Raw genomic sequence first — 25,625 nt, forward strand, 5'->3', positions numbered from 1 at the left:
GTCTAGGGATCTTTTACTGTCTTCACTTGGTCTTTTTGTAAAAGGGTTTAATTTTTAAACACACTGTGTTTTGAGCTCCCCCTTGATGATTCCTTGTTCACCACTTTCCAATTATAAGGCAAAGAAATGAGCACACCAGGTTTTCTTAGGTTTACAGAAGAAAAGTGCAATTTATGAAACTTACTTAAACTCTAATTCGATTAACGCCTACGGATATACAACGCGCCCAAGCTAGCACGCACACGCGATACACACATGCAAATAGGGACAGAAAAGAAGAAAAACAGAGAGGTTTGAGGCAATCTCTGGAGGGGGTTTCTTGTTATTGTTCCTGTGTTTCCAGCTCACCGCAGAGTCTTTGCTTGTAGACAGCTCTTTCTTTTCATTGGGGCCCAGTATTCTTCTTAAACCTTGTTCACTCTTTTCTCTCTTTGAATTCACGTGTCTTCAATGGGTCTTCCATTTCGTGAGAAAGAGATGGGAGCAAACAGGAGAGGTGTTCTCAGTCCAGGAGCAAACAGCTTTGAGTTTCTTTCTCTCAGCAAGTTCAAATTCAAACAGCCAGTTAGTCATGTGACTAAACTGGCCTGACCAGGTCTTCTGTGTTTTGGAGAAGCAGGGACTGGGTCCTTTGTTCCAACACTGTTTGCCAGTATGCAAATGTTTGTCCAGTCAGGGGCTTGGCAATTCCTTGTGATAGGCCCTTTTTTCTTCCCAGCCACAATTTTACGTTTTAATGTTTAGGTGGCGAAATAATGTGTGCCTCAGTCTTGGCAGATGGGGGGCCTGCATGACAAAATCTACAAGAAAACCTGTTGCTGTCTGTTTATTTGACAAATAAAACACACAGGGATTAAACTCTAATAACAAAAAAACATTTCCTATGGTCAGGTGGGAGTTGAACAATGGGAACCACCCACACCCTGCACCACATTGCCATAACAGGCTGTATATACACAATGTGCAACAGGAGCAACGTTAATCTGAAAAAGTATAGAATGCAACCTTCTCATGCGATCCTGCTCATAGCAATCAGGATTCCCAGCCCAAAATTCAATGAGCTGTGCTTTAAGAGTGTGCAATTTTAAAAAAATCTGGCCAATATCAACCAAGAGGCTGTGAATATAGTTGATGTAATAAATGGGACTGTCTCACTGCCATAGCACTGGTACAGATACTGGGGTTCGAGAACCTTGCTGGAATAGTGCAAGGGGCATAGTATCCAACACTTAACCAATAATAGGAGTGCATCATCAACCTGAGGGCAAAATATGGAATGCTTTCCATTCCAGTATCAACATACTTCATCTCAATAAGTGCCAAATTGATACACTAAAAAAAGCTACAAAATTTCCTAATCAGTCTTCTTTAACAATGCATCTGCTACACACAACAGTGGTCCAGTTACATACCTGTCAATGTGATCAGTTATATATCGAAGAATGGAGAGAGCTTTCAGGGAGATATCAAATTCCAGCTCTTGACACTGCTTCTGCAATTCCTTTACAATACAAAATACAAACACATAACATTTCAACCAATACATGTACCACAATTTATCTTTGAAGCAGAAAGTTCCACAAACATTGTAGAAATGGTTCCAAGTAATATTGCAGTTTTGCTTTGTTCAGAGTTCATTCGGATTCAAGAAATACTATGCTGCATTTGTAATTTGTGCACTGTAAAGTGCATGTTGGGGGACCAAATCTACAACAAAGCTGCACTTACTTTATCCAATTTTATTAGATAATTACAATTATTAACAATGATTGTATCAGTATAGGTAATAGTTATAGTTAACCTGTGGTGCTTTTATATTCTCCCTCACTTGGTAGGAGTGTTGTTCCCAAGCTGAGACCAATATGACCTGGCTTTCGCCATGTGCCACAAGTTGTCTCCAGAACAGTTTGAGGACCAACGGAAAGTGTTTTTTCTGCTATTTAACATACACAAAGATTGCAGTCCTGAATGCTTTTGGAGATAGATGAGAGCTTGCCTCTATTATATTTTCATGTGCATCTGCAGTGCAAGCATCAAATGGCTGCTGCCAACAACACACTTGCAAGATTCAAACCTGTTGACGTGTACAGTAACCTGGTATCAAGGTGCAGCAAATTTAGACTTTGCAGATACATTTAAGAGGATTAGACAAGTTCCTGATTCCAGTTTGGGGTGAAGGGAAGTACATTTGAAAAATAGTCAACATTGGTCAGAATGAGTTTTGAAATAAGTTCCAAGTGACATAGGAAGTTGGTTAGCCGCTTCCCTTTCTCATGCTCTTGCTTACCAGATTTAGAACATTGTGCAATTTGGGGTAAGAGATTGAAAACGATTTGTGTTCTGCATCTACATGAAGTTGTGAACGTATAGGTTAGAAACCTAGCAAAAGTTGTTCATGTTGCATCAATTCATTTCTTTAAATCAAAAAGGTGGGATAAATATCTGATTGCAAAGTGGATTGAAGATTAGAAGTACAAGTACAATAGAGAAGATCAAACACTCCATGGAACACAATATTGCTGAGTTTTTGGGGACATGGAAATGTCTTCTTACTGAAAGTAACCAAAGCTAAATGTAAGTTGTAAGGGTTTTAGATAGATATTGCAAGGTTTGACTAATTTTGCATACCAAGCTCTCAATAGCTGAGCACGTTAGGTATAAACCATGATGAGGCAAATGTTACACAGCTTGTGGATGGAAGGGGATTGTTGAGTTGAATGACTTTTTCCCATTCCATCCTGTCATACATCCTTCTGTTGGGAATTCATGATTATTTGCCACGGAAAATGGAAAGGAGCATTCAATGGAGTGCAGACCCCTCCAGCCTCTTTGTAACCATTTGACCTTTTTATCTTAAAGCCAGCGTGTTCGGGTTTCTATACAAACTAAAAATCAATCCAACTACCCATTTCTAAACTTGCCAAAAATAAAAATTAAAATATCTGACAATTCAAGGTCATTTCTGGGCTAAAAATGTTTGAATTATCCAACAGTTTGAATGAAGCAATGTAAATAATATAGCAAAGTGGGAAATTAATGCTTAAAGATTAGAATTATTAGAATTAAAGTCTTAACCTTGAATTAAGACTGGGCCATAAACTCATTGCTTTGAAGCAGGAAGTTTCTGTGCAAGGTTTCAGACAAAGAAGAACAAACTTACATTATATAGCACCTTTCATGGCCTCAAATTGTGCAGACGTGCTTTACAGCCAATGAAGTACTTTTGGAATGTAGTCACTGTTGTAATGTAGAGAATTGCGGTAACCGATTTGTGCATAGTAAGGTCCCACAGCAACAATGAGATAAATGGCCAGACAATCTGTCTTTTGAGGGGTGTTGGTTGAAGGATAAAGAAAACTTCCCTGCTATTATTTCAAGCCATGGGATCTTTTATGCCAACCTGACCTCAGAGAGCAGCTGAGGCCTTGTTTTAACATCTCATTAAAAAGACGGGATCTTCAACAAAGCAATACTCCTCGGCACTGTACTGAAGTGTCAGGTGCAATTATGTACTCAAGTGCTGGAGTGGAACTTGAATCCACAATCTTCTGACTTAGAGGCCAGAGTACAAATATTGAGCCAAGTCTAACACCTAATAAACCAGGGACACATTAGGGCAATGATAAGCACATTAGAAAAGCTAGGTAGGGCTGACAAACAGTCAGTCATTCAGCCCATCAAAGCTAATCACTTTTAGGACTGTAAATGTCCCACTGCACCAACCAGCTGTACTCTGAATGTCACTGATGTTTTTTCCTCTAATACCCTTAACTGCCAATTTGTTCCAAATACCAAATACTTATTAGTTGATAAAACAAATAAAGATGAATTTCTTACAGTTAATATTTTGGGTTTATCATTTATAATATTTTCTATACCTCATTATAGTCCCTTCCACATTCTCAGGCATTCCTCCGAAATGTACATTCCTGTACTCAATTTAAACAAGTATTTAGTGCAGGGCATCTTTTTCCAATCTTAGTGTTTTTTAACAGTTCAACTGCATGGGGTGGTGGGAGTCGGTGGAGGTGGGGGGAAGGAAGAGGAGTGGAAGAGCGATAGTGGCGGAGGATTTGATAGTGGAGGAACAGACAGGCGCTTCTGTGGCTGCAGATGTGACTCCAGGATAGTATGTTGGCTCCTTAATGCCAGAGTCAAGGATGTCACTGAGCAGCTGCAGGACATTTTGGGAAGTGAGGGGGGCAGGGCAAGGGTGAACAGCCAGACGTTGTGGTCCATATCGGCACCAATGATGCAGGCAGAAGGACAGATGCAGACCGAAGGCAGAGTTAGATGAGCTAGGAGAGAGATTGAAAAGCAGGACCTCAAAAGGTAGTAATCTCTGGATTATTCCTGGTGCCACATGCTAGTGAATACAGAAAGAGGAAGATAGAGCTGATGAATACGTGGCTGGACAGATGGTGCAGGAGGGAGGGCTTTAGATTGGTGAGGCATTGAGACGGTTTCTGGAAGAGGTGGGATCTGTACAAGCTGAACAGGATGCACCTCAACAGGACTGGGACCAAAATCCTCACAGAGGCTTTTGCTAGTGCTATGGGGAGGGTTTAAGCTAGCTTGGCAGTGGGATGGGAACCTAAGGTTTTATTTAATTAATTAATTTATTTAGAGATACAGCACTGAAACAGGCCCTTCCGCCCACCGAGTCTGTGCCGAACAAGAACCACCCATTTATACTAATCCTGCAGTAATCCCATATTCCCTACCACCTACCTACACTAGGGGCAATTTACAATGGCCAATTTACCTATCACCTGCAAGTCTTTGGCGGTGGGAGGAAACCGGAGCACCCGGCAAAAACCCACGCAGTCACAGGGAGAACTTGCAAACTCCGCACAGGCAGTACCCAGAATTGAACCCGGGTCCCTGGAGCTGTGAGGCTGCGGTGCTAACCACTGCCCCACTGTGCTGCCCGTGCGCCAATGAGATTCAGAAGGGAGAGAAGAAATGTTGGAAATAGAAGGCAGAAAATTAGTAAGTGTGCTTGGATGGCAGAGGAAACAAAGGCTAGAAAATGGACAACAAGGGAGTTTGGCAATGCTAAATGGCATATACTTTAATGCAAGAAGTCTAGGGAATAAGGCTGAGAGCAAATAGGTAGGCAAATCTCTGAGAAGTGCAAAAACAATAGGGCAGTAATAGTGGGAGACTTCAACTACTCTTAATATTAAACGGGGATCGAATTAATGTGAAAGGCACAGGGGGAGCAGAATTCTTAAAATGCATTCAGGAGAACATTTTTAGTAGTACATACCAAGCCCAACAAGAGAGAGGGTGGTTTTGGACTTGGTTTTAGGGAAAGGAGCTGGGCAGGTGGAAGGGGTATCAGTTGGGGAGCACTTTGGTGGAAGAATATAGGAACATAGGACTTAGGAGCAAGAGTATATCATTTGGCCCTTCAAGCCTGCTCTGCCCTTCGATAAGATCATGATTGATCTGGTTGTGGTCTCAACTCCATTTTCCTGTTGGCCCCCATAACCCTTGACTCCCTTGTAGATCAAAAATCTATCTAACTCAGCCTTGAACAAATTCAATGACCCAGCCTCCACTGCTTTATGGGGAAGAGAATTCCACAGACTAACAATCCTTCGAGTGAAAAAAAATTTCTCGTCTCCGTTTTAAAAGGGAGACCTCTTGTTCCTAAACTGTTCTAGTTCTAGTCTCTCCCACAAGAGGAAACATTCTCCTGGTACCCACTCTATCAAGTCCCCTCAGGATCTTGTATGTTTCAATAGGATCATCTCTCATTCTTCTAAACTCCAACAGGTATAGGCCCAACCTGTTCAACCTTTCTTCATAAGATAAGCACTTCATTCCCGGAATTAGTCGAGCAAAGCTTTTCTGAACTGCTTCTAAAGCAGTGATATCCTTTTTCAAATAAGGAACCCAAAACTGTAAACAGTACTCCAGATGTAGTCTCACAAAGGTCCTGTTCAGCTGGAGTAAAACTTCCCTATTTTTATACTTGATTCTCCTTGCAATAAATGCCAACATTCCATTTGCCTTCCTAATCACTTGCTGTACCTGCATACCTACCTTTTGTGATTCATGTACCAGGACACACAGAACCCTCTGTACCACCAAATTCTGCAATCTCTCTCCATTTAAATAGCATACAGCTTTTCCATTCTTCCTGCCAAAGTGGACAAGTTCACATTTTCCCACATTATACTCCATCTGCCAAATTTTTGACCACTGACTTAATACTTCTATATCCTTTGGTAGACTATTAACCTTCTCTTGACAACTTACTTTCTTTCCTATCTTGGTGTCATCGGCAAATTTAGCTACCGTACATCCGGTCCCTTCATCCAAGTAATTGATATAAATTGTAAATAGTTGAGGCCACAGCACTGATCCCTGTGGTACTCCACGAGTTACAGCTTGCCAACCTGAAAAATACCCATTTATCCCTACTCTCTGCTTCCTCTTAGCTAACCACTCCTTTATCCATGCCAAAATGTTACCCCCAACACCATGTGCTCTTATCTTGAGCAGTAACCTTTGATGTGGCACCTTATCAAATGCCTTTTGGAAATCCAAGTACACCACATCTACAGGCTCCCTTTTATCCACCTTTGCTCCAGAGGACCAACTCTAGCTTTAGTTACTCTCTTCCTATTTAAATACTTATAAAAACAGAAAGTCAGAGTTTCTACATTACTAGCTAGTTTTCTCTCGTACTCTACTTTCTTCCTCTTAATTTTTTTTCATCATTCTATGCTGGTTCTTAAAATCTGTCCAATCTTCTGACCTACTGCTAGTCTTTGCGGATTTGTACAGTACTTCTTTTAATTTGATACTATCCTTAACTTCCTTATTTAGCCACGGATGATGCATCCTTCTCAAAGAATCTTTCTTTCTCACTGGGATAAATCTTTGATGAGAGTTATTAAAACTCCTTAAAAGTCTGCCACTGCATCTCTACCGTCCTACCTTTTAAACTAGTTTGCCAGTTCACTTTAGCTGGTTCTGCCTTCATACCCTTGTAATTACCTTTATTTTGGTTTAACACACTAGTTTTAGACCCACCCTTCCCTCTTTCAAAATGAATGTGAAATTCTATCATGTTATGATCGCTGTCACCTAGCGGCTCCTTTACCATGAGGTTATTGATTAATCCTGTCTCATTGCACATTACCAGGTTGAGAATAGCCTGCTCCCTAGTTGGCTCTAGAATGTACTGCTCTAAGAAACTGTCCCGAATACACTCCATGAACTCATTTTCCAGGCTACCTTTGCCAATCTGATTCGCACAATCTACATGTAGATTAAAGTTACCCATGACTATTGCAGTACCTTTCTTACATACCCCATTTATTTCTTCCTGTATACTCTGTCCTAAGTGTACTGTTAGGGGGGCCTATAAACTACTCCCACAAGCACCCTTTTACTTTTCCTATTTCTTATCTCGACCCAAACTGATTTTACATCTAAATCTTCCAATCTTCCGAGCTAAGATCATCTCTCGCTACTGTGCTAATGACATCCTTAATTAACAAAGCTACCTCACTACATTTTCCTAGCTTACTATCTTTTCAAAATGTCAAATACCCTGCAATATTAGGCCTTATCTGCTGGTGGAGTCTTATGTTTGTACGCTCTGTTCCTTCTTGCCACACTCTGGTTATCATTACCCAAATTGATATTCTGCTCTATTACCTTGTTGTTTCCCTTTGATTTATCATATCTCCTCTCACATGATCCCTTCCCCCTGACTATTTAGTTTAAAGTCCTCTCTACTGCCCTAGTTATATGATTCACAAGAACACTGGTCCCAGCACAGTTTGGGTGAAGACTGTCACTACGGTAGAGCTTCCACTTTCCCGAGTACTGCTGCCAGTGCCCCAGGAATTGGAAACCATTTCTACCATACCAGTCTTTGAGCCATGCATTCACCTCTCTATTCTTATTTGCCCTCTGCCAAATTGCTCGTTGTGATCATAATTCAGTTAGATTTACGGTAGTTATAGAAAAGAACAAAGATAGACCAGGAATCAAAATTTTCAATTGGGGAAAAGCTAATTTTACTGAGCTGAGATGTGATTTAGCTGAAGTGGATTGGAAATAGCTACTTGAAGGTAAATCAGTGCCATTCAAGGAAGAGATAGTGAGGGTTCAGAGCAAGTATGTTCCCTTCAGGAAAAAGGGTGGGACTAACAAATCCAGAATGTCTAGGAACTTAAAGTAGAGGGTAAGGGAAAAAGAATCGAGGGCTCAATATTGCAGAAAGCCTAGGAGTATAAAAATTGTAAGGTTGAAATTAAAAAGGAAATTAGGAAAGCAAAGGGGGGGAATGAAAAAACATTGGCAAGTAAAATCAAGGAAAACCCAAAGATTTTTTATAAATACATAAAGAGCAGGAGAATAACTAAAGAAAGAATAGGGCCTATTAGGGACCATAAGGGTAACCTGTGGACGTGTAGGATGTGGGTATGGTTCTTAATGAATACTTTGGCTGGAATCCTGATCAGCTGCCACCAAGCGAAGGAAGTGGTGCCCAGTTCGCACCGGCCGCATGTCGGTGAGGCGCCGCAATCTTCAGTGCGGTGGCTCATTTGAATGGATGGGGTGGGGAGGCACGCCTGATCACGTGGAGGGGGCGGCCCGTCCATCACTGGCAATGGCATCAGCTGCCTGTGCGCATGTGCGGACGCCGTTTTTATAGGGCTTGGAGCCCTTCCGGGATTTCTAAAGAAATCACTACACATTTTTGAAAACAATTGAAACCTGTATGTTTGGACCTCTCCCACCACCACCCCACCCCCAATACCAACAATATTAAATACTTTCCCTCTCCAACCCAAAACACTTGCATTTTCCAAATGACCTTTCCCCCTTCAAAGTGCACAAACTATCAACTTTACCCCTTCCCACCATCCCCACCACCAATGAAAGCCCTTTATCACTGCTCCCGTGACCACCCACACCCTGCCCCACCAGCCCGCACAGGAAAAATGACTTGCGCCCCCCTCTCAACCAGTGTGGCACCTTAATTCCCCGGATGGGGATCGGAAGGTGCAGGAGTGTCAGCCAGTAGCACCAAGATCGCACCGAGACCAGAGGCAGCGGTGGGCTTGCAATTAAGGCAGTTATTTAAATTTATTCAAATTTGTTAATGCCGGGCCCGTTGCCAAGTGGCTGGGGGAGCTGCCATAAGGCCTCTCCGCTTCAGTGAAAATCGGGCCAGGCCCTCATGGCATCAAGGTCGGGGGCGGGCCTCCTCCGGAGCGATCTTCAGGCCTCCCCCACCACGGACCCAGATGTCTGGGGGGAGAGGAAACTAAATTCAGTCCTTTGCATCTGTTTGCACAAAAAAGAGGGATGATACAGACATTGCAATCAGGGAGGAAGAGTGTGAAATATTAGATGAAGGTACCATAGTGAGAGAGGAAATATTAAGAGGTTTAACATCTTTGAAAGTGGATAAATTCCCAGGCCCAGACAAAATGTATCCTAGGCTGTTAAGGGAAGCAACAGAAGAAATAGCGGGGGCTCTGACCATCATTTTCCAATCCTCTCTGGCACATTAGTGGTGTCAGAGGACTGGAGGACAGCTAACATTGTACCATTGTTTAAAAAGGGAGAAAGCGATATACTGAATAATTACAAGTCAGTCAGCCTAACCTCGATGGTGGGAAAATTACTGGAAAAATTTCTGAGGGATAGGATAAACCTTCATTTACAAAAATATAGATTAATCAAAGGCAGTCAGGGAAGGTTGTGTCCGACTACCATGATTGAATATTTTGAGGAGGTAACAAGGAGGGTTGATGAGGGTCGTGCATTTGATGTAATGCATATGGATTTTGGCAAGGCTTTTGATAAGGTCCCTTATGGAAGACTGGTCACGCAAGTAAAAGCCCATGGGATCCAAGGTAAAGTGGCAAGTTGGATTCAAAGTTGGCTCAGCGGCAGGAAGCAAAGAGTAATGGGCGAAGAGTGTTTTTTGTGACTGAAAGGCTGTTTCTACGGGGGTTCCATAGGGCTCAGGACTAGGCCCCTTGTTTTTTGTGGGATATATCAATGATTTGGACTTGAATGTAGGGGATATGATTAAGAAGTTTGCAGAGGATACAAAAATTGGCCGTATGGTTGATAATGAAGAATGCACAGTGGCGCAGTGGTTAGCACCGCAGCCTCACAGCTCCAGCAACCCGGGTTCAATTCTGGGTACTGCCTGTGTGGAGTTTGCAAGTTCTCCCTGTGTCTGCGTGGGCTTCCTCCGGGTGCTCCGGTTTCCTCCCACATGCCAAAGACTTGCAGGTTGATAGGTTAATTGGCTGTTATAAATTGTCCCTAGTATAGGTAGGTGGTAGGGAAATATAGGGACAGGTGAGGATGTGGTAGGAATATGGAGTTAGTGTAGGATTAGTATAAATGGGTGGTTGATGGTCGGCACAGACTCGGTGGGCCAAAGGGCCTGTTTCAGTGCAGTATGTCTAAACTAAACTAAACTAAACCTGTGGACTGCAGGAAGGTATCAATGGACTAGTCAGGTGTGCGGAACATTGGCAAATGGAATTCAATTCAGAGTAATGTGAGATAATGCATTTGGGGAAGGCTAACAAGACAACAGAATACACAATAAATGGTAGGAAGTATAGAGAAACAGAGGGACCTTGGAGGTGCATATCCACAGATCCCTGAAGGTGGTCAAGAAGGACATGCCGAGGCATAGAAAATAAGAGCAGGGAGGTTATGCTGGAAATGTGTAAAACACTGGTTAGGCTACAGTTGGAGTACTGCATGCAGTTCCAATCACCGCACTATAAGAAAGATGTGATTGCACTAGAGAGGATACAGAGGAGATTTACAAGGACATTGCCTCCTTCCATGCTATAAATTTCTATGATTCTATGTTACTTTGCTTTGCTCTGTAACCCAACACCAAGGCCAACTGCCAAAGGAAATATATTCCCACAGCTGGTCATAGAAATACATTAATATAATATAATCAGATAGCTTAGCTCCATATCAGACCTCTAGAGAGGCTGGTGATGATCTTTCCAGTTCTTGCTTTCCACAGCCATCACTCCGTGCAGCCAGCAGGGTCACCTTTCTATGGCAGTAATCAGCAAGGTCCAGTACCGCCTCCTCTGCAGAGTCACACACATCCTGAATGCAAGACAGTAAAAACAGACACAGTCTGTTAGAGGTGGGTGGAAAGCTTTGTTTAGGCCAGCAACTGCATTAAGGCCAAAACAGAGCTCAGGGGAATGAATACTCCACCCGTTACTGTGCTAAAAATCTAACAGATCAGGACCATCCCAGGTTTGATCCTTGGACTGTGGTGAGTTTGCCAACTCATATTCAAGTAAAATAAATTGGAACAAAATTGTTCCAAAGATGCCAAGTTAGCAATGACTGTTCGTAATACACCAAATAGAAATGCATGATGCATTTGTATAGCAGTCTTCTATCTTCTAATTTGGCAGAAGTGTTGACCCATTTAAGTTAACTGGGTTAACATTTGCTTTAAAATAGCAGACAAATGAAATTTTGTTTGATCATCAAGTATTTGGCTTCCAATATGATATGCATTGCAAATTGAAGGCTTTGGTTGCACTTAACTATTAACAGATCGGAGAAAAGGCAGAATAAATAAACTTTTAAAGAACTGTTTACCTCAACACACAAGGTCTTAGGAGTCCTCCACATTCAGAGTAAGAGGACCACCACTAAAGCAAAACAGAAGGGCTGGACAGTGAATAAAATTAGTGATTTCCTTAAAAAACCTCATGTATTATCATTTACAGGTTGGAAGAGGGTAGGGACAAAGAGAAGGAGAAAGTGAAAGGGATTCATCTCTCTTTCCAGTGTTATGGCCAGATGAGAAGGGTGTCTAGGGGTCTTTTACTGTCTTCACCTGGTCTTATTGTAACAGGGATTAATTTTTAAACACACTGTGTTTAGGGCTCCCCTTTTGTGAATCCTTGTTCACCGCTTTCCAATTATAAGGCAAAGAAATGAGCACACCAAGTTTTCTTTAGGTTCAAACAAGAAAAGTGAAATTTATTAAACCTTTAACTTAAACTCTAACTCAGTTAACGCCTACAGATACATGCCGTGCCCCACCCTAGCATGCACACACGATACGCACATGCAAATAGAGACAGAAAAGAGGAGAAAAAAATAAAATGGAGAGGTTTAAGGCAATATCAAAAGGGGGTTTCTTGTTACTGTTTCTGTGTTTCCAGCTCACTGTAGAGTAAAGGCCTGCTCAGGTCACAAAATAAAAAACCTGACCCGAACCCGACAAAACCACATTGGACCTGAGCCCGACCCGAGTCCCTTCACTTTTTTCCACGCCCGACCCAACCACCGGAATGTTCCCTTTACCTACCTTGCGACTCCTAGTCTGCAAAAAGCTGCAGCATGAGCATGATGACGTCATAGAGACGCTCACTCGCTCACTGCGCAGACTCAGAGTTTCCTTCTTTGACGTCCCGGACTCCCAGCTCAGGTAGGTTTTTTACTTTTAACACTTCTTGCTGTGTGTGTCTGACCTGGACCCGGACCCGGACCCGACCCGGCCCGACCCAAGCCCGAAAGCCGGACCCGGAAGAGCAACCTGACCCGAACCCGACACGTCGTTGGGTCCCATCGGGTTCGGGTTGGGAAGCAGGCCTTTACCATAGAGTATTTGATTGTAGACATCTCTTACTTTTTGTTGAGGCCCAGTATTCTTCTTAAACCTTGTTCACTGTCGGAGACTTTTCTCTCTTGGGGTTCATATGTCTTCAATAGTTTCCAAAGCTGGTGAGAGCAAGATGAGAGCAGACAGGAGAGAGGAGTTCCCAGTCCAGGAGCTAACAGCCTTCTAAGTTTCAAAAACCTGTTGGAAGTTCAAATTCAAAAAAACTCCAACAGTCAGACAGTCAAGTGACCAAATTGGTCCAACTACGTCTGTTTGTGTATTCAGCCATCTTAGCAGTTAACCTGGGATGCTAGCCTTTCCACCGTCAACGTCTGGTAATCAAAAGTCCATTGTGGATTAAATTGGAGGAGGGAATAGCCCCTTTGTTCTTCGAAGCACTGTCTGTGGATATGCTAATGTCTCTCTCCAAAGTTTCTAATTGTTTTTTTAAAGCAAGCTCTTTCTTAACCAACAACTATTTAAAATCAATATTCATGTGGCAAAATTAATTTTCCTCATTCTTGGCAGGTGCGGGGGGGGGGGGGGGGGGGGGCTTGCCTGACACCAGAAATGTTCCCAATGAAAGATTTTAGATGAATTTGGTGGTAAACTGCAACTATAATTGATCAATATTTTATTACAATAGGAAAGCAAAAGAAAAATGTTTGCTAAATGTCCCAATCACTTTGCGTTTGGATGAGAAATTTGCAGGCAGGTCAGATTTCAGTCAGATTGCTCACCCCGAGATGGAGTTACAACTCCAGGAACATTTCCAGCACAGTTCTACTTCATTTGAATGGAGCCATTTGAGGCAGATGCTTCACTTTGGCGTTATTGTTCTTTTTTCAATAAAAAAGCATTTTCATTCAGTTAATGAAAGTCTCCTGAACAAGAGCAAATTGCACCCAAAATGGATGCCTAACTCAGTGGTGTGCTAGGCTACAAAAAGAGTGGAGGTCAAAGTTCAGCTTTGGCTGACATTTTCACTCAGGTGCCCACAGACAATGAAATGATTCAACAGGATCACTGGCAAATCGCCAGAATTTTCACCAGGCTGTGATTCGTAATGGGGAGGTGCATAGGAACTGGGGCTGTGATAAATATTAAAATTTCTGCCTTTATTTTGTTGTTTTGAATTAAAGTTGGCTTCCTCATTATGTTCTTCATCTCCTCACATGTCTTCTTCCTTATTTCACAAAATGGAGAAAAAAAGGCAGGTTGTCTATGAGAGCCATGCAAGGTTGATTGATCTGGAAATTATTCAAAATAAAGGATAATTGGCTTAGGCATATTTTGAATTGTTTCTTAGGACCATAGCAGGCATTTTGGACTGAGATGATGCAATATCATTAGGATTCTATGCAACAGTCCCTATGCACTGTGTTTTTGGTCAATGGTGAATAATAGTATTGTTTTCAGAGACCCTTAAAACATTACGGGCTGGATTTTGTGGAGGTGGCAGGGCTCCTGGTGCCGGGCTGAAAAGGTGGGTGGGAACCTCGCCTCGGCTTTTCATGCCCCAGCCCAGTGTGATCCTCTGTTGTCCTGGAGGCAAAATTTCTGTCCCTTTAAAGATGGAGATTCCGCCCCAAGAGCTGCCATCTCAGCAGTATCAGCAGGGCCACTGGGAGCGGTGCCCACTGCCAGTACTGCACAGGCCTTGGACCCAGACCCAGCACTGGAACCCTACACCTCAGGTAATTGAGGTGGGGTTGCCAGGGCTAGTCAGGAAGGCCCTGACGAGGGGTGGGGGGAGAAAGGGTGGTGTGAAGTCTAAGGAGGAGGGGTGCCCATGGAGTTGGTGGTTTTGCCAGCAGGGTTCCACCATAGGCCACAGATTGTCCACAGAAGAGGGACCCCCCCCTCCCAATCTCTACCAAGTCCGCAGGGAGAATGCAGCGAGAAGAGGCCCGTTATTGGCTGTTAATAGGCCACTTAAGGGCCTCAATTGGCCTCTGGTTGGGAAGGCTGTCATCAGTCTTTCTTACCCACAGAAAAATCATTTGATGATGGGTGGCAATGAGCCCTGCACTCCCTATCACGATTCAATGGCCACCCTGCCTCCTGCCCTCTGAAGGTGAAATTGGGCTAGGCCAGCAGTGTAAAACAGGATTGTACCGAATCGGCAGACTATTTTTCATCATGCCCAATCTTCTTTTTGCTGAAGTTCACAGAACGTTAGTGCAAACTCTTTTTAGAGACTCATTTCCTGGACTTACTGTTGCTTTTACTTGGTGTGAAATTAAAAATTTTGGCAATACTTTCAAGTCAATGGAAAATAAAAAGTGCCGCAGTGAATAATCAGTTGCCAAATTGCTACCAGCCAGTTTCACGCATAGACCAATTTCACCCCTATCACTAATGCAGGGATTCTCCAGTAATCTCAGTGCTTTGTGTGCTTTTTTGGAAAACATATAAATAAGAGCAATTTTTTTGCATTGCAATTACAGTACCGGGAGAAAATAGGAGTATTTTTGTGAAAGATATGGCAAGTATTGAACATCCTTGAATTTTTAAAGTTTGTATTGTAACAGTTAGTTCACTGCACCTAATTAAAATGTATAACATACCTTATAGTAAAAGATAGTTTCTAGGAGATTAATAATGGTTGCTTCATGATGAATCTATGAAGGAGAAAGGAAACAGTCACAAACTAAGTTCACTAAGATATCAGGAGTTACAGTACCAACATGAACATTTGGTGAGTAAAGAATACCACATGACAGGCACACTTTTTTTCTGTATGAAGAATAAAATACATTTAAATATGATATTTGAGCAGTTGTCTGCACCGTGTCAATAATCAGCCCATCACAGCTGCAATGCTGCCAATTTCCATGTTGTGATGATTGAAACCCGGTTTACATTCAAAGGGTGATACCAGAGTGAAACCAGATTTAGGATGCATCAATGCACATCAAACAGCAAACAAACTCTTGAGCTTATGCTTGGTACTTAGAGCTGAATTACCTCTTTCATACAGATTCTTAGTTTCTTATTACAAAGCTTAATTGACAAATTATGTGATAATGTCATCATGTTACAAGGTTATGCATGAAAGGAAGTATAAACTTGGAGCTCAAACTGGCCAACACTGTGATAAGCGATCTGCAGCTCCCGAGTATGAGGTTTCATTTTTGAGTTCCCAGTGTGATGGGGATATCATTGATCTGACTATGTTCATGTCAGCTTCAATACTTTATCGCAGTGAAATGGAAATCGCTGTGCTGTAACACTACAGTTGCAAAAACATACCCATAAATTATACAATCTTCTGTGCAAGCCTGCAGCTGAAATACAAATAAACTGTGAAATAAGCACAAAATTCTCAATGAACAAGTCAGTGCACTAACCGAGTTGGTGTGGCATTTTGCCACTTGTGAATGAGTGGCGTTTTGCCACTTGTGAATGAGTGGCTGCCACTCAGGGTAGTGCAATAAGTAACTTGCTTATTCTACAATTACTTGGGTGGCATAAAATGCAACTTGTAGTTGCACCAGTATAGAAGTCATTCCCCAATTTTCATTCATCATTTTTGTAAAACCTTCAAGTCACATTTACAGAACCAACTTATTTACCTTGTAGAGTCATAGAGAGATACAGCACTGAAACAGGCCCTTCGCCCACCGAGTCTGTGCCGACCAACAACCACCCATTTATACTAATCCTGCATTAACCCCATATTCCCTACAACATCCCCACAATTCTCCTACCACCTACCTACACTAGGGGCAATTTACAATGGTCAATTTACCTATCAACCTGCAAGTCTTTGGCTTGGGTATTCGGCACATAGTCTTCTGGACCCAAATGAAGTCCCGAGACATGCACCAATTCATTTGGAACTTAAGCTTAACTGAAATTAACTAACCAAAAAACAGTTGCACCCCCCCCCCCCCCCCCCCACCCCCAAAAATGTTTTCATACCTGCAGGGAAAAGTTGGATCAGGAGGATGTATGACACTCATTGGAGCGAAGAAGGATGAGAGGTGGCTTGATAGAGGTGTACAAGATGATGAGAGGCATAGATAGAGTGGATAGCCAGAGACTTTTTCCCAGGGCGGAAAGGGCTATCACCAGGGGGCATAATTTTAAGGTGATTGGAGGAAGGTTTAGGGGAGATGTCAGAGGTAGGTTCTTTACACAGAGAATGGTGGGTGCGTGGAATGCACTGCCAGCGGTGGTAGTAGAAGCAGATACATTAGGGACATTTAAGCGACTCTTGGATAGGTACATGGATGATAGTATAATGAAGGGTATGTAGGTAGTTTGATCTTACAGTAGGTTAAAGGGTCGGCACAACATCGTGGGCCGAAGGGCCTGTACTGTGCTGTACTGTTCTATGTTCTAACACTAGCTGTAAGAGATTATTATACACAGCAGATAAAGCGCGTAGACAGTGTGACAATTACTCCATGGGGTCAATAACATTGGTGCCTGTAGTGCTGATGCAAGCCAGTATCATACACACTGTAGGAGTATTTTATGCAATACTACATGCGGTGTACTAGTCTTGTACCCAGTATTATTATATAGAGTAGGTATGTTGTATCTTGAATATTATATAAAAGGTAGAAGCATTTGTTTTTTCATTCATTTCCAGGACATGGGCGCCGCTAACAAAGCCTGCATTTAGTGATCATCCCTAGTTGCCCTTGAGAAGGTGGAGGTGAGCCTTCTTTTTGAAATGGTGCAGTCCTTGTGGTGAATATGCTCCCACAAGACTGTTCGGGGGTTTCAGGATTTTACCCAACGACAATAAAGAAGCAACGATATATGTCTAAATGACTTGGACAGGAACTTGAAAGTGATGGCATTCCCATGCACCTGCTGCCCTTGTCATTCTAGGTGGTGGAGGTTTTGCGTTTGGGAGGTGCTGCCAAAGAAGTCTTGGCGACTTGCTGCTATGCATCCTGAAGAGAGCTCACGTTACAGCTATGGTACGCTGGTAACAGAGGGAGATGGGGTGCCAATCAAACAGATTGCTTTGTCTTGAATGGAATTGAGAATCTTGAGTGCTGTTGCTGTTGCACCCATCCAGACAAGTAGTGAGCATCCATCACTCTTGGCTTGTCCCTTGTAGGTGACGAAGAGGGTTTGGAGAATCAGGAGGTGAGCCACTTGCCACATAATACCTAGCTACTGAGCTGTTCCAGTAGCCATGGTATTTATTGGGCTACTCCAGTTTAGTTTCTGGTCAATATTTATCCCCAGGAAGTTGATGCTGGGAGTATTTGGCAATGGAATGCTCCAAGGGTTAGATTATAAGGAAAGATTACATAAACTGGACTTGTACTCCCTGGAATATAGAAGGTTAAGGAGCAAATTGATTGAGATTTTAGAGTTTTGAAAGGAATTGATAGGGCAGATAGACAGAAATGTTTTTCACTGGTGAGAGTGTCCAGGGCAAGGGGAGACAACCTGAACATCACAACCAGGTCATTCAGGAGAAGTCAGAAAAAAGTTCTTCACACAAAGGGCGACAGAAGTGTGGAACACTTTCATACAAAAAGCAGTAGATGTTAACTCAATTAATAATTTTAAATTGAAGATTGATAGATTTTTGTGAGACAAGGGTATAAAAGGATTTAGAGCCAAGGCAGGTTGATGGAGTTAAGATACAGATCAGCCATGATCTCACTGAATGGCAGAACAGGCTTGAGGAGTTGAATTGCCTGGATGTTGCCCAGGTTTGCTGCATGCGGACATAGATTGCTACATTATCTGACAAATTGGGAATAGGGGAGAGCTTTCCCCGATCCACAGTGACTTCAATTTTACTCAGGCCCCTTGGTGCTACATTATTATATTATTAATATACCATTATTATTATACATAGTCTAATGCACCTACACTATTAGGTGTAATAAACAGCATCGGCATTTTATATCTGTTTTGTTATAATAGTGCAGTTTTACGTGCTGTGCAGGAGTGTTACATCATCCAAGAAGAAACTCCTTCCTTCTTTCAAATTAAAAACTTCCATTTTCTCACTCTGAAATCTAGATGGAAGTGGAATAAGCCTCCTTGTGTTTGGTTCACTGCCAAATTTTCCTACAGCAGCTTTGGAAAGTCAGATCTAAAATTATTTTGGGCAAAATTCAATCCATTGACTATGAAGAAATCCAGTGGACAGTTTCACTCACCACAATATATATGGGGAATGTGCTCTTAGGGGTGAAATCCTGGAGCTGACACAACACAGGAAACACCTTCTGCTTCCAGACCTCTATAGAAATCAGCTCATGAATCAGTGTGGGGACCTGCAATGAAATCAAGATATAAATGACAGCTATACAATCCCACAGGAACACTCAACTCAATAAAGAGTGCAAAGAGTAGGCAGGAAGAAGGCTATATATTAAAAAGCTATGCACCATAATTCAAATTACAACAGGTCAGCTATCTGGAATCTTAATTTGGGATCAGCAGACACAGGCTTTTTTGTCCACTGATATTGGTCAGTTACCACCCCTACTATTTTCAAGACTGGTGATAAGGCCTGAACTTATAAATCAATTCACAGCTAGCGATATTTAGGTATTTTAATACCGCAAGTAACCCACAGTGCTGCTGACAGAAATGGATTAGTGGAGATCCAGGGTCCAGCAGACAAGCATTCCTTTGGAGAGGGGGAGGGACTTTGTCCTTATTTTGGACACACATCAGAAAACAGAACATGGCCTTTGCAAATGGGCTGGTCATTAACCCTGCCCTCTCGTTATCTAGACGCTGCATAAGCATATCTCTACGGAATAGTTACCTCTTCCTAACATTGCCAGGACCACCGTTTTGTGATCAAGACACCAGTCTGCATTTAGTATGGCAGGCAACCATAACTAGAACTTCTTGGTTTGTCTTTGATTCTTACATACTCTTTCTACCCTCTTTCTGGGTCATTAGACAGAACCTATGTATCATTTTTTTTTAAGTTTGATATAGCAAAAAAAAAATCAGCTGATTAAAAGAAAAACTACCTGGAAATCTGAAAAGTAAACAGAAATAAAATAGACAGATCTGATCAAGGAAGGGTCGCAAACTGAATTATTAACTATCTTTTGCTTTTTAAAAAAATGCAGCTGCTGGGTATTTCCAGATGTTTTTATTTGTTCTGCTGCTGGAAAATGTTGAAGGTAAACTTTCTTATACAAGGCACTTTTGAATCAAAAAGGACTATGTTAGACTGCATTCTCAGCATACCAGCTCCTGTAAATGTGTCAGAGATCAAGTATCATCAAGCTACCATCATGCCAACAGCTCTACAGTAATGGTATAAGCATGACTAACAGTGTTTCACTGAGTGCAGTTCATTTCCAGGCATGCCTAGATTTGATTACATTACTGTATACTAGTTAGGTTGTCAGTCACCTGCATACATTGGTATTCTCCTGGGGTCCACCCCCAACCCCATCCATCCCAAATTCTGAAAGACACTGTCAGTTGCCTAATGGAAACAATGTTATCATGGCACATTGTTTTTAAATAGAATACAGCAACAGAAACAATACACTAGACAGTCGACAAAAACAGAAACTGGATGACCACACAGATCCCCTCTCCTCACTAAACCCCTAGCGTCCAGTGACCCCAGTTTAAAACCTGTTTGGTATAGCATGTAACCACACACTTTGGTCAAGAAGTGAGGAATTCTGGGGACAAAGGCTATATCCACCATGGCCAAAAAGTCAGTCAAATGAAACCCAGGAACCTCCACTGTGACTCAAGGACAAGATCCAGTGATAAGTGCATGAGCACAGGAGTCTATAAAGGAGCTTTCCTGGAGTATTGACACAACAGCCATGGCTCACAATTGTCAAATTGGATTTCATTTCCATCTTGTGTATGTGTAGAAATATTATGCCCACATACTTCTTCGTTGAGAAGGCAATATTTTTATCCAGTGTCCTAGCTGCACTGTGCAAAATACTTCCTATATTTAGAAGGCAAAAGGTGGTGTGAAAATATGACTTAGTAGTGAATGGAGGAGGAAATCTTTGAATATTTTAGCCCTAACTTTCTTCCCTTTCCCCTATAGACAATGATGCATAATCCCACAGGCACTATTAGTCTTCTGGTACTTCAGTGAGCTGGGCCCTTTCCTGCATGAGGGGGTGGGGGTAGGGAAGGGGTGGGTCAAATTTAACTGCTAGTGTAAATGGGGTGGTGGCAGCGTGAAAATGGGATTGGTTATTTACTGCCCCATTTACACTAGTGCTTCAGTCACTGTCATCTAATATCCTGAGAAAGGGAGCCAGATTGCCACACATTTTTACTGGAGTTGAGCACCCTAACCAGCAATCCTTAATAGAGATCAGAGGAGGCCCCTCAAAAAACAGACCTTTAATTTTTCTGGGGTGATGAGGAGCAGGAATGCTTCTCCTGGTCCTACAAAAATACTCCAGCCCAGTGTTGGCATACTCTCCCCCCGCCAATCAGCAATTGCTATTGTCTGTAAAAGATCAATGAACTAAATGCAACAATGGGGCTGGCTGTTGATCCTGTCCAAAGAGGGGACAGAAAAAAATATAAAAATACCTCTACAAAATGTTGAATCGAAGCAGGAAGTGCCTTTCACCAATTGAACTCAAGATGTGTAAACTTGCTGAGTTAGCAGGAAAATGAGAGTCTGAGCTGGTATGGACAAAATTGATTGGTTCTAATGAGTCAGATGACCAGCACTTTGGAGTATAAGGAGGAGTTGTGGATAGTCAGACACAGACAGTAGAAGACAAGGAGAAAAGACCTTAACTTGTATGGGTGGGCATAATGCTGGCAACAGCCTAACACCTATCCAGCTATAGAAGCTGAACAAGATGTAGACATAATACACTCTCTGTTCAGTAACCCAGCAGATGATATATGATGTTTGAAACTGTAAATTATTGCCTGGACATTGTAATGTGTTGATTTTTGCTGTATGCCTTGAAAGCTTTGCTGTAAACAATTGGTATTGTTACGACCGAGGCAGGAGGAGTGCACTGTTAATTCAGTCCCACTTCTCCACACGTCACAGCATATCAATAAATTTTCCCACTTACCGAAACAGCCAATTAGATAATCTATTTGTCCCCAGAATAAAGCACACCAACCAGGTTTCTTTAAATCAACAACAAAATTAACCGTTTATTATAAAACCAAGTCTTAACCAATAATGAAGTAAATCTATATATGAATTGAGATATTAAAGCTCCTTATCTTTCCTTACCCTCATGCTCATGCACACATACATCCAAAAACTGGATAACTGGGGGGAAAAAATGGATTTTGGTTTGCAGCTGTTTCAAAGGAATGAAAGGAATAATAAACTTAGACCATCATGATCTGGAAGGAATTTCTTCAGTTTGGCGAGGTGCCCCAAAATCGAATAGTTGGATGCCACTCCGAGTCTTTCCAGACAAGGCTGTTGAACAGTCTGTAATGTAGGCGTTCAAGGAAATTCAACTGCAGCAGGCGCCACATAGGTCTTCCATCAGGAATGTAGCAACAGGTGTCAGTTCTCTCATTCGATGTAAAAGTCCTTTTTTAAAGATGCAAGATTTTCTGCAAATTCAGTGTTTCTTCAAAACGCAGGAGGCAACAGTACCACTTCATACATGTTTTTGGTTCTGCAGAACAAGGATTGTTTAGAGAGGTAATACTTTTTCCTGTGCACAGTGGCGCAGTGGTTAGCACCGCAGCCTCACAGCTCCAGCGACCCGGGTTCGGTTCTGGGTACTGCCTGTGTGGAGTTTGCAAGTTCTCCCTGTGACCGCGTGGGTTTCCACCGGGTGCTCCGGTTTCCTCCCACTGCCAAAGACTTGCAGGTTGATAGGTAAATTGGCCATTGTAAATTGCCCCTGGTGTAGGTAGGTGGTAGGGAATATGGAATTAATGTAGGAGGGGATGTGGTAGGGAATATGGGATTAATGTAGGATTAGTATAAATGGGTGGTTGATGGTCAGCACAGACTCGGTGGGCCGAAGGGCCTGTTTCAGTGCTGTATCTCTCTATGACTCTCTGTGACTGGTCCTTCTTCTGATCTCCAGGCAGGTCAAAATCAAATTTCAAAATGCCTGCTTTAGTACAAACCCACTGGATTTAAAGTTCAAAAATGAAACCAAAACCTTCCGTCAACAAGTCCCATGCCCAGTCATAAATTCTCTCTTGTCATAACAGAGGGTAGCTCTGAGGTCAACTCCCTGCAGTTTTCCTTGAAATGACCTGCATTCCACTCCGTCTTTACCAGTTCAGCTTTGGTTGAACTTCCTTTCAAAACATCCATAAAGTTCAGCTATTTTCCAGATGTCTCAATGTTCACTGAAATCCTTTTCAGTTTTTTCAAAAAAAAAATTCCAACTTTTAATGTCATAAAACAGAAATTGAAAACATTTCAAACACATTCTCACACTTATGCTCCCCATTCATTCTACTTATAGTTAACACAATTTTGTTTTGTACCATCTATACTCATATACTGAACAAAGATAAATTCGTGACAAAACAACTGCGATAACATTATATTTTCCCGAAATATGGACAATCTTTAGGTGATAAGGTTGTAACAGTAAACTCCATCGGAATATTCTAGGTATTACATTTTTCCACAAAGGTTATTCAAAATCAGCCAATTGCAACCTTCCAAAGATAGTCTCCTAGTTGTTTCATGTGTTTCTTCCAAGTGTCCCTATAGACCAGCACCTCAGCAAGGTAAACTGTACAGTTAGGAACACTAGCCACTCCTGGGTTTACTAGTCTCCAAGCGGTTTTCTGAATACCCATTAACCTGTATGTTATCACTTCACACTGGAAAACCCCACAGAGTGTGACACAAGTTGACATCTCTTTAGCTCTGAGTGTTAAAGGAACTTGCCAATATCCTTTAACAAATCTATCTCTATAAGAAGCATGACACTGCCCACTCTGTCAATACAGTCTTCCAAGCAAGGAATTGGGTAGGAGTCTGCCTTTGTTACTGCATTAACATTTCTGTAGTCTATACAAAGTCTGGTTGACCCATCAGGTTTAGGCACTAATACTACTGGTGAACTCCAGCTGCTTTAACTAGGTTCAATTAGGTTGTTTTCCAGCATGTATTGGATTTTTGCTTTTACTTGGACCTGTTTGTCTGGACTTAAGCGGTAAGGATACTGTTTTAAAGGAACAGATTCCTCTTCATTTACATCATGGGCTGAAATTTATGAGCACGCCGCAAATTGCTGCAGCGCGCTCTGCAATCGGCAGTCTTCAGGTGCGGATGCGCTTTCACTGAGTCCCCATGATATTTCGCGTGGGAGTTCATATAAATGGAGGGGGTGGAATGGCTGCTCTGATGACGTAGAGGGGGCAGCTGTTCCGTCCCCAGCAACAGCACCATTTTTAAAGGGCTTCAAGCCCTGCAGTAACAATTGAAATTTTAAAGGGACATTAATTTGAAATTTGTGTAAAAAACTAAATAAAAGCTGGAATCCCCTCTACCACCCCACCAATGTTCGTTTTTGAGCCTATCCCATCCAAAATAAACTTAATTCCCAACCCAAATTTTCCCCCCAAACCTCGTTACCTTCAACCACTTCCCACCATCCTCCAGCCAATGGAGTAAGTTTCCTCCCTTCCCCCCATCAAACTGAAAATTAAACTCCTCCCCCTTCCCCACCAGTGTCTTGGCTTGAATCCTCAAATGGGGATTGGAAGGCATAGGACTTCCTGCCAGAATATTGGTGTGGGGCGGCCGCCCGGTCTAGGTATGTATATTTACATTTATTTGCATAGATCTAGCAACACAAATGAAGGCCCCACCGCTGGTAGTAAAATGCAGTGGGCCTTCTCGGCATCAGGGACCTTGCCGGGCCTCTCCTGGAAGAATTTCCTGGGTCACCCCTGCCACAACCCCCAATGCCGTAGACCTCATAAAATTCAGCCCCATGTGTGGTTAAGGTTGTACATCTTGGCTTATCTCTACAGACTCTCTTAAATGCTGTGAGTAGCCTTGTTAGGTCTTCTCATTGTTCTGCATCTAAATGCAAAAGCATGATGTCCAATCTTCCTAGCAATTCAGTATTAGCTAACTGGATAGTATGAGGTTCAATTTGAGAATGGTCTTGACCTCCTTCTACCTCATCCTCACTATCCCTTTCATTCTTAACTGTCCCTATTAACTGACATACGTATACTTGCTTATCCTCCTTCTGGCGATAATATTATTTGAACATATTGATATGACACAGTCGACTCTTTTCTGGTGATCTGGGGTGTCAATCAAATAATTTACCTTACCAATTTACCTTACCAATTCTTTTGACCACTTTATATGAACCACTGAACCGTGCTTTTAATGGTTCACCCTGTAAAGGTAATAGCACTAACACTTCATCCCCTGGTTAAAATGTTCGGGTCTTTGCATGTTTGTCTGCCCCATATTTTCATAGTGGTTTGGGATGCTTTAAGGCGTGCCTGAGCCACACTGCAAGCTTTCATGAGCTATTCCCAGAATATGGATACATAGTCTAGTACAGAAGATTCATACCTCTGTTCTAAAAACCTTTCTTCCATTAGTTTTAGAGGACCTCTTATCTCATGTCCATAAACTAATTCAAAAGGACGAAAACCTCTAGACCTCATTCGGTGAATCTCCAGTGGCAAATAAAAGCCTAGCCCTTTATCCCAATCATAGGGATATTCATGACAGTATGCCCTAATCATTGTTTTGAGAGTTTGATCGTACCTTTCTTAAGCTCCCTGTGTCTGTAGGTAATATTCTGAAGACTTGAACTGTGTTATACCCAAATTACCCATAACTTCTTGAAATATCTTAGACATAAAATAGAACCTTGATCCGATTGAACTTCAATTGGTAATCCATATCTCGTAAAGAACTGGGTTAACCTCTCTACTACTTTAGCAGTAATTGTCCTCAAGGGAATGGCCTCTGGAAATCGAGTAGCCATATAACTTTCAGGTATCTTATTCTCAACCCCGACACTCACATTGG

The 25,625-nt window shown here is 42.1% G+C and overlaps 1 protein-coding gene across 1 annotated transcript in view; it reads right to left on the reverse strand.

Annotated features, from left to right (window-relative positions):
• Window positions 1–25,625, reverse strand: part of zmynd10 (zinc finger, MYND-type containing 10) — a 77,850-nt gene that overhangs the window by 36,707 nt on the left and 15,518 nt on the right. Inside the window, exons 3-6 of the mRNA XM_068052300.1 lie at window positions 18,805–18,921; window positions 15,229–15,282; window positions 11,002–11,136; window positions 1,413–1,501 (exon numbers count right to left, since the gene is read on the reverse strand). Coding sequence (XP_067908401.1) covers window positions 1,413–1,501; window positions 11,002–11,136; window positions 15,229–15,282; window positions 18,805–18,921 — 395 coding nt within the window. The remainder of the gene's footprint in view (window positions 1–1,412; window positions 1,502–11,001; window positions 11,137–15,228; window positions 15,283–18,804; window positions 18,922–25,625) is intronic.

Source organism: Heterodontus francisci, chromosome 19 (assembly GCF_036365525.1).
Source record: "Heterodontus francisci isolate sHetFra1 chromosome 19, sHetFra1.hap1, whole genome shotgun sequence".
Lineage (NCBI taxonomy): Eukaryota > Metazoa > Chordata > Chondrichthyes > Heterodontiformes > Heterodontidae > Heterodontus > Heterodontus francisci.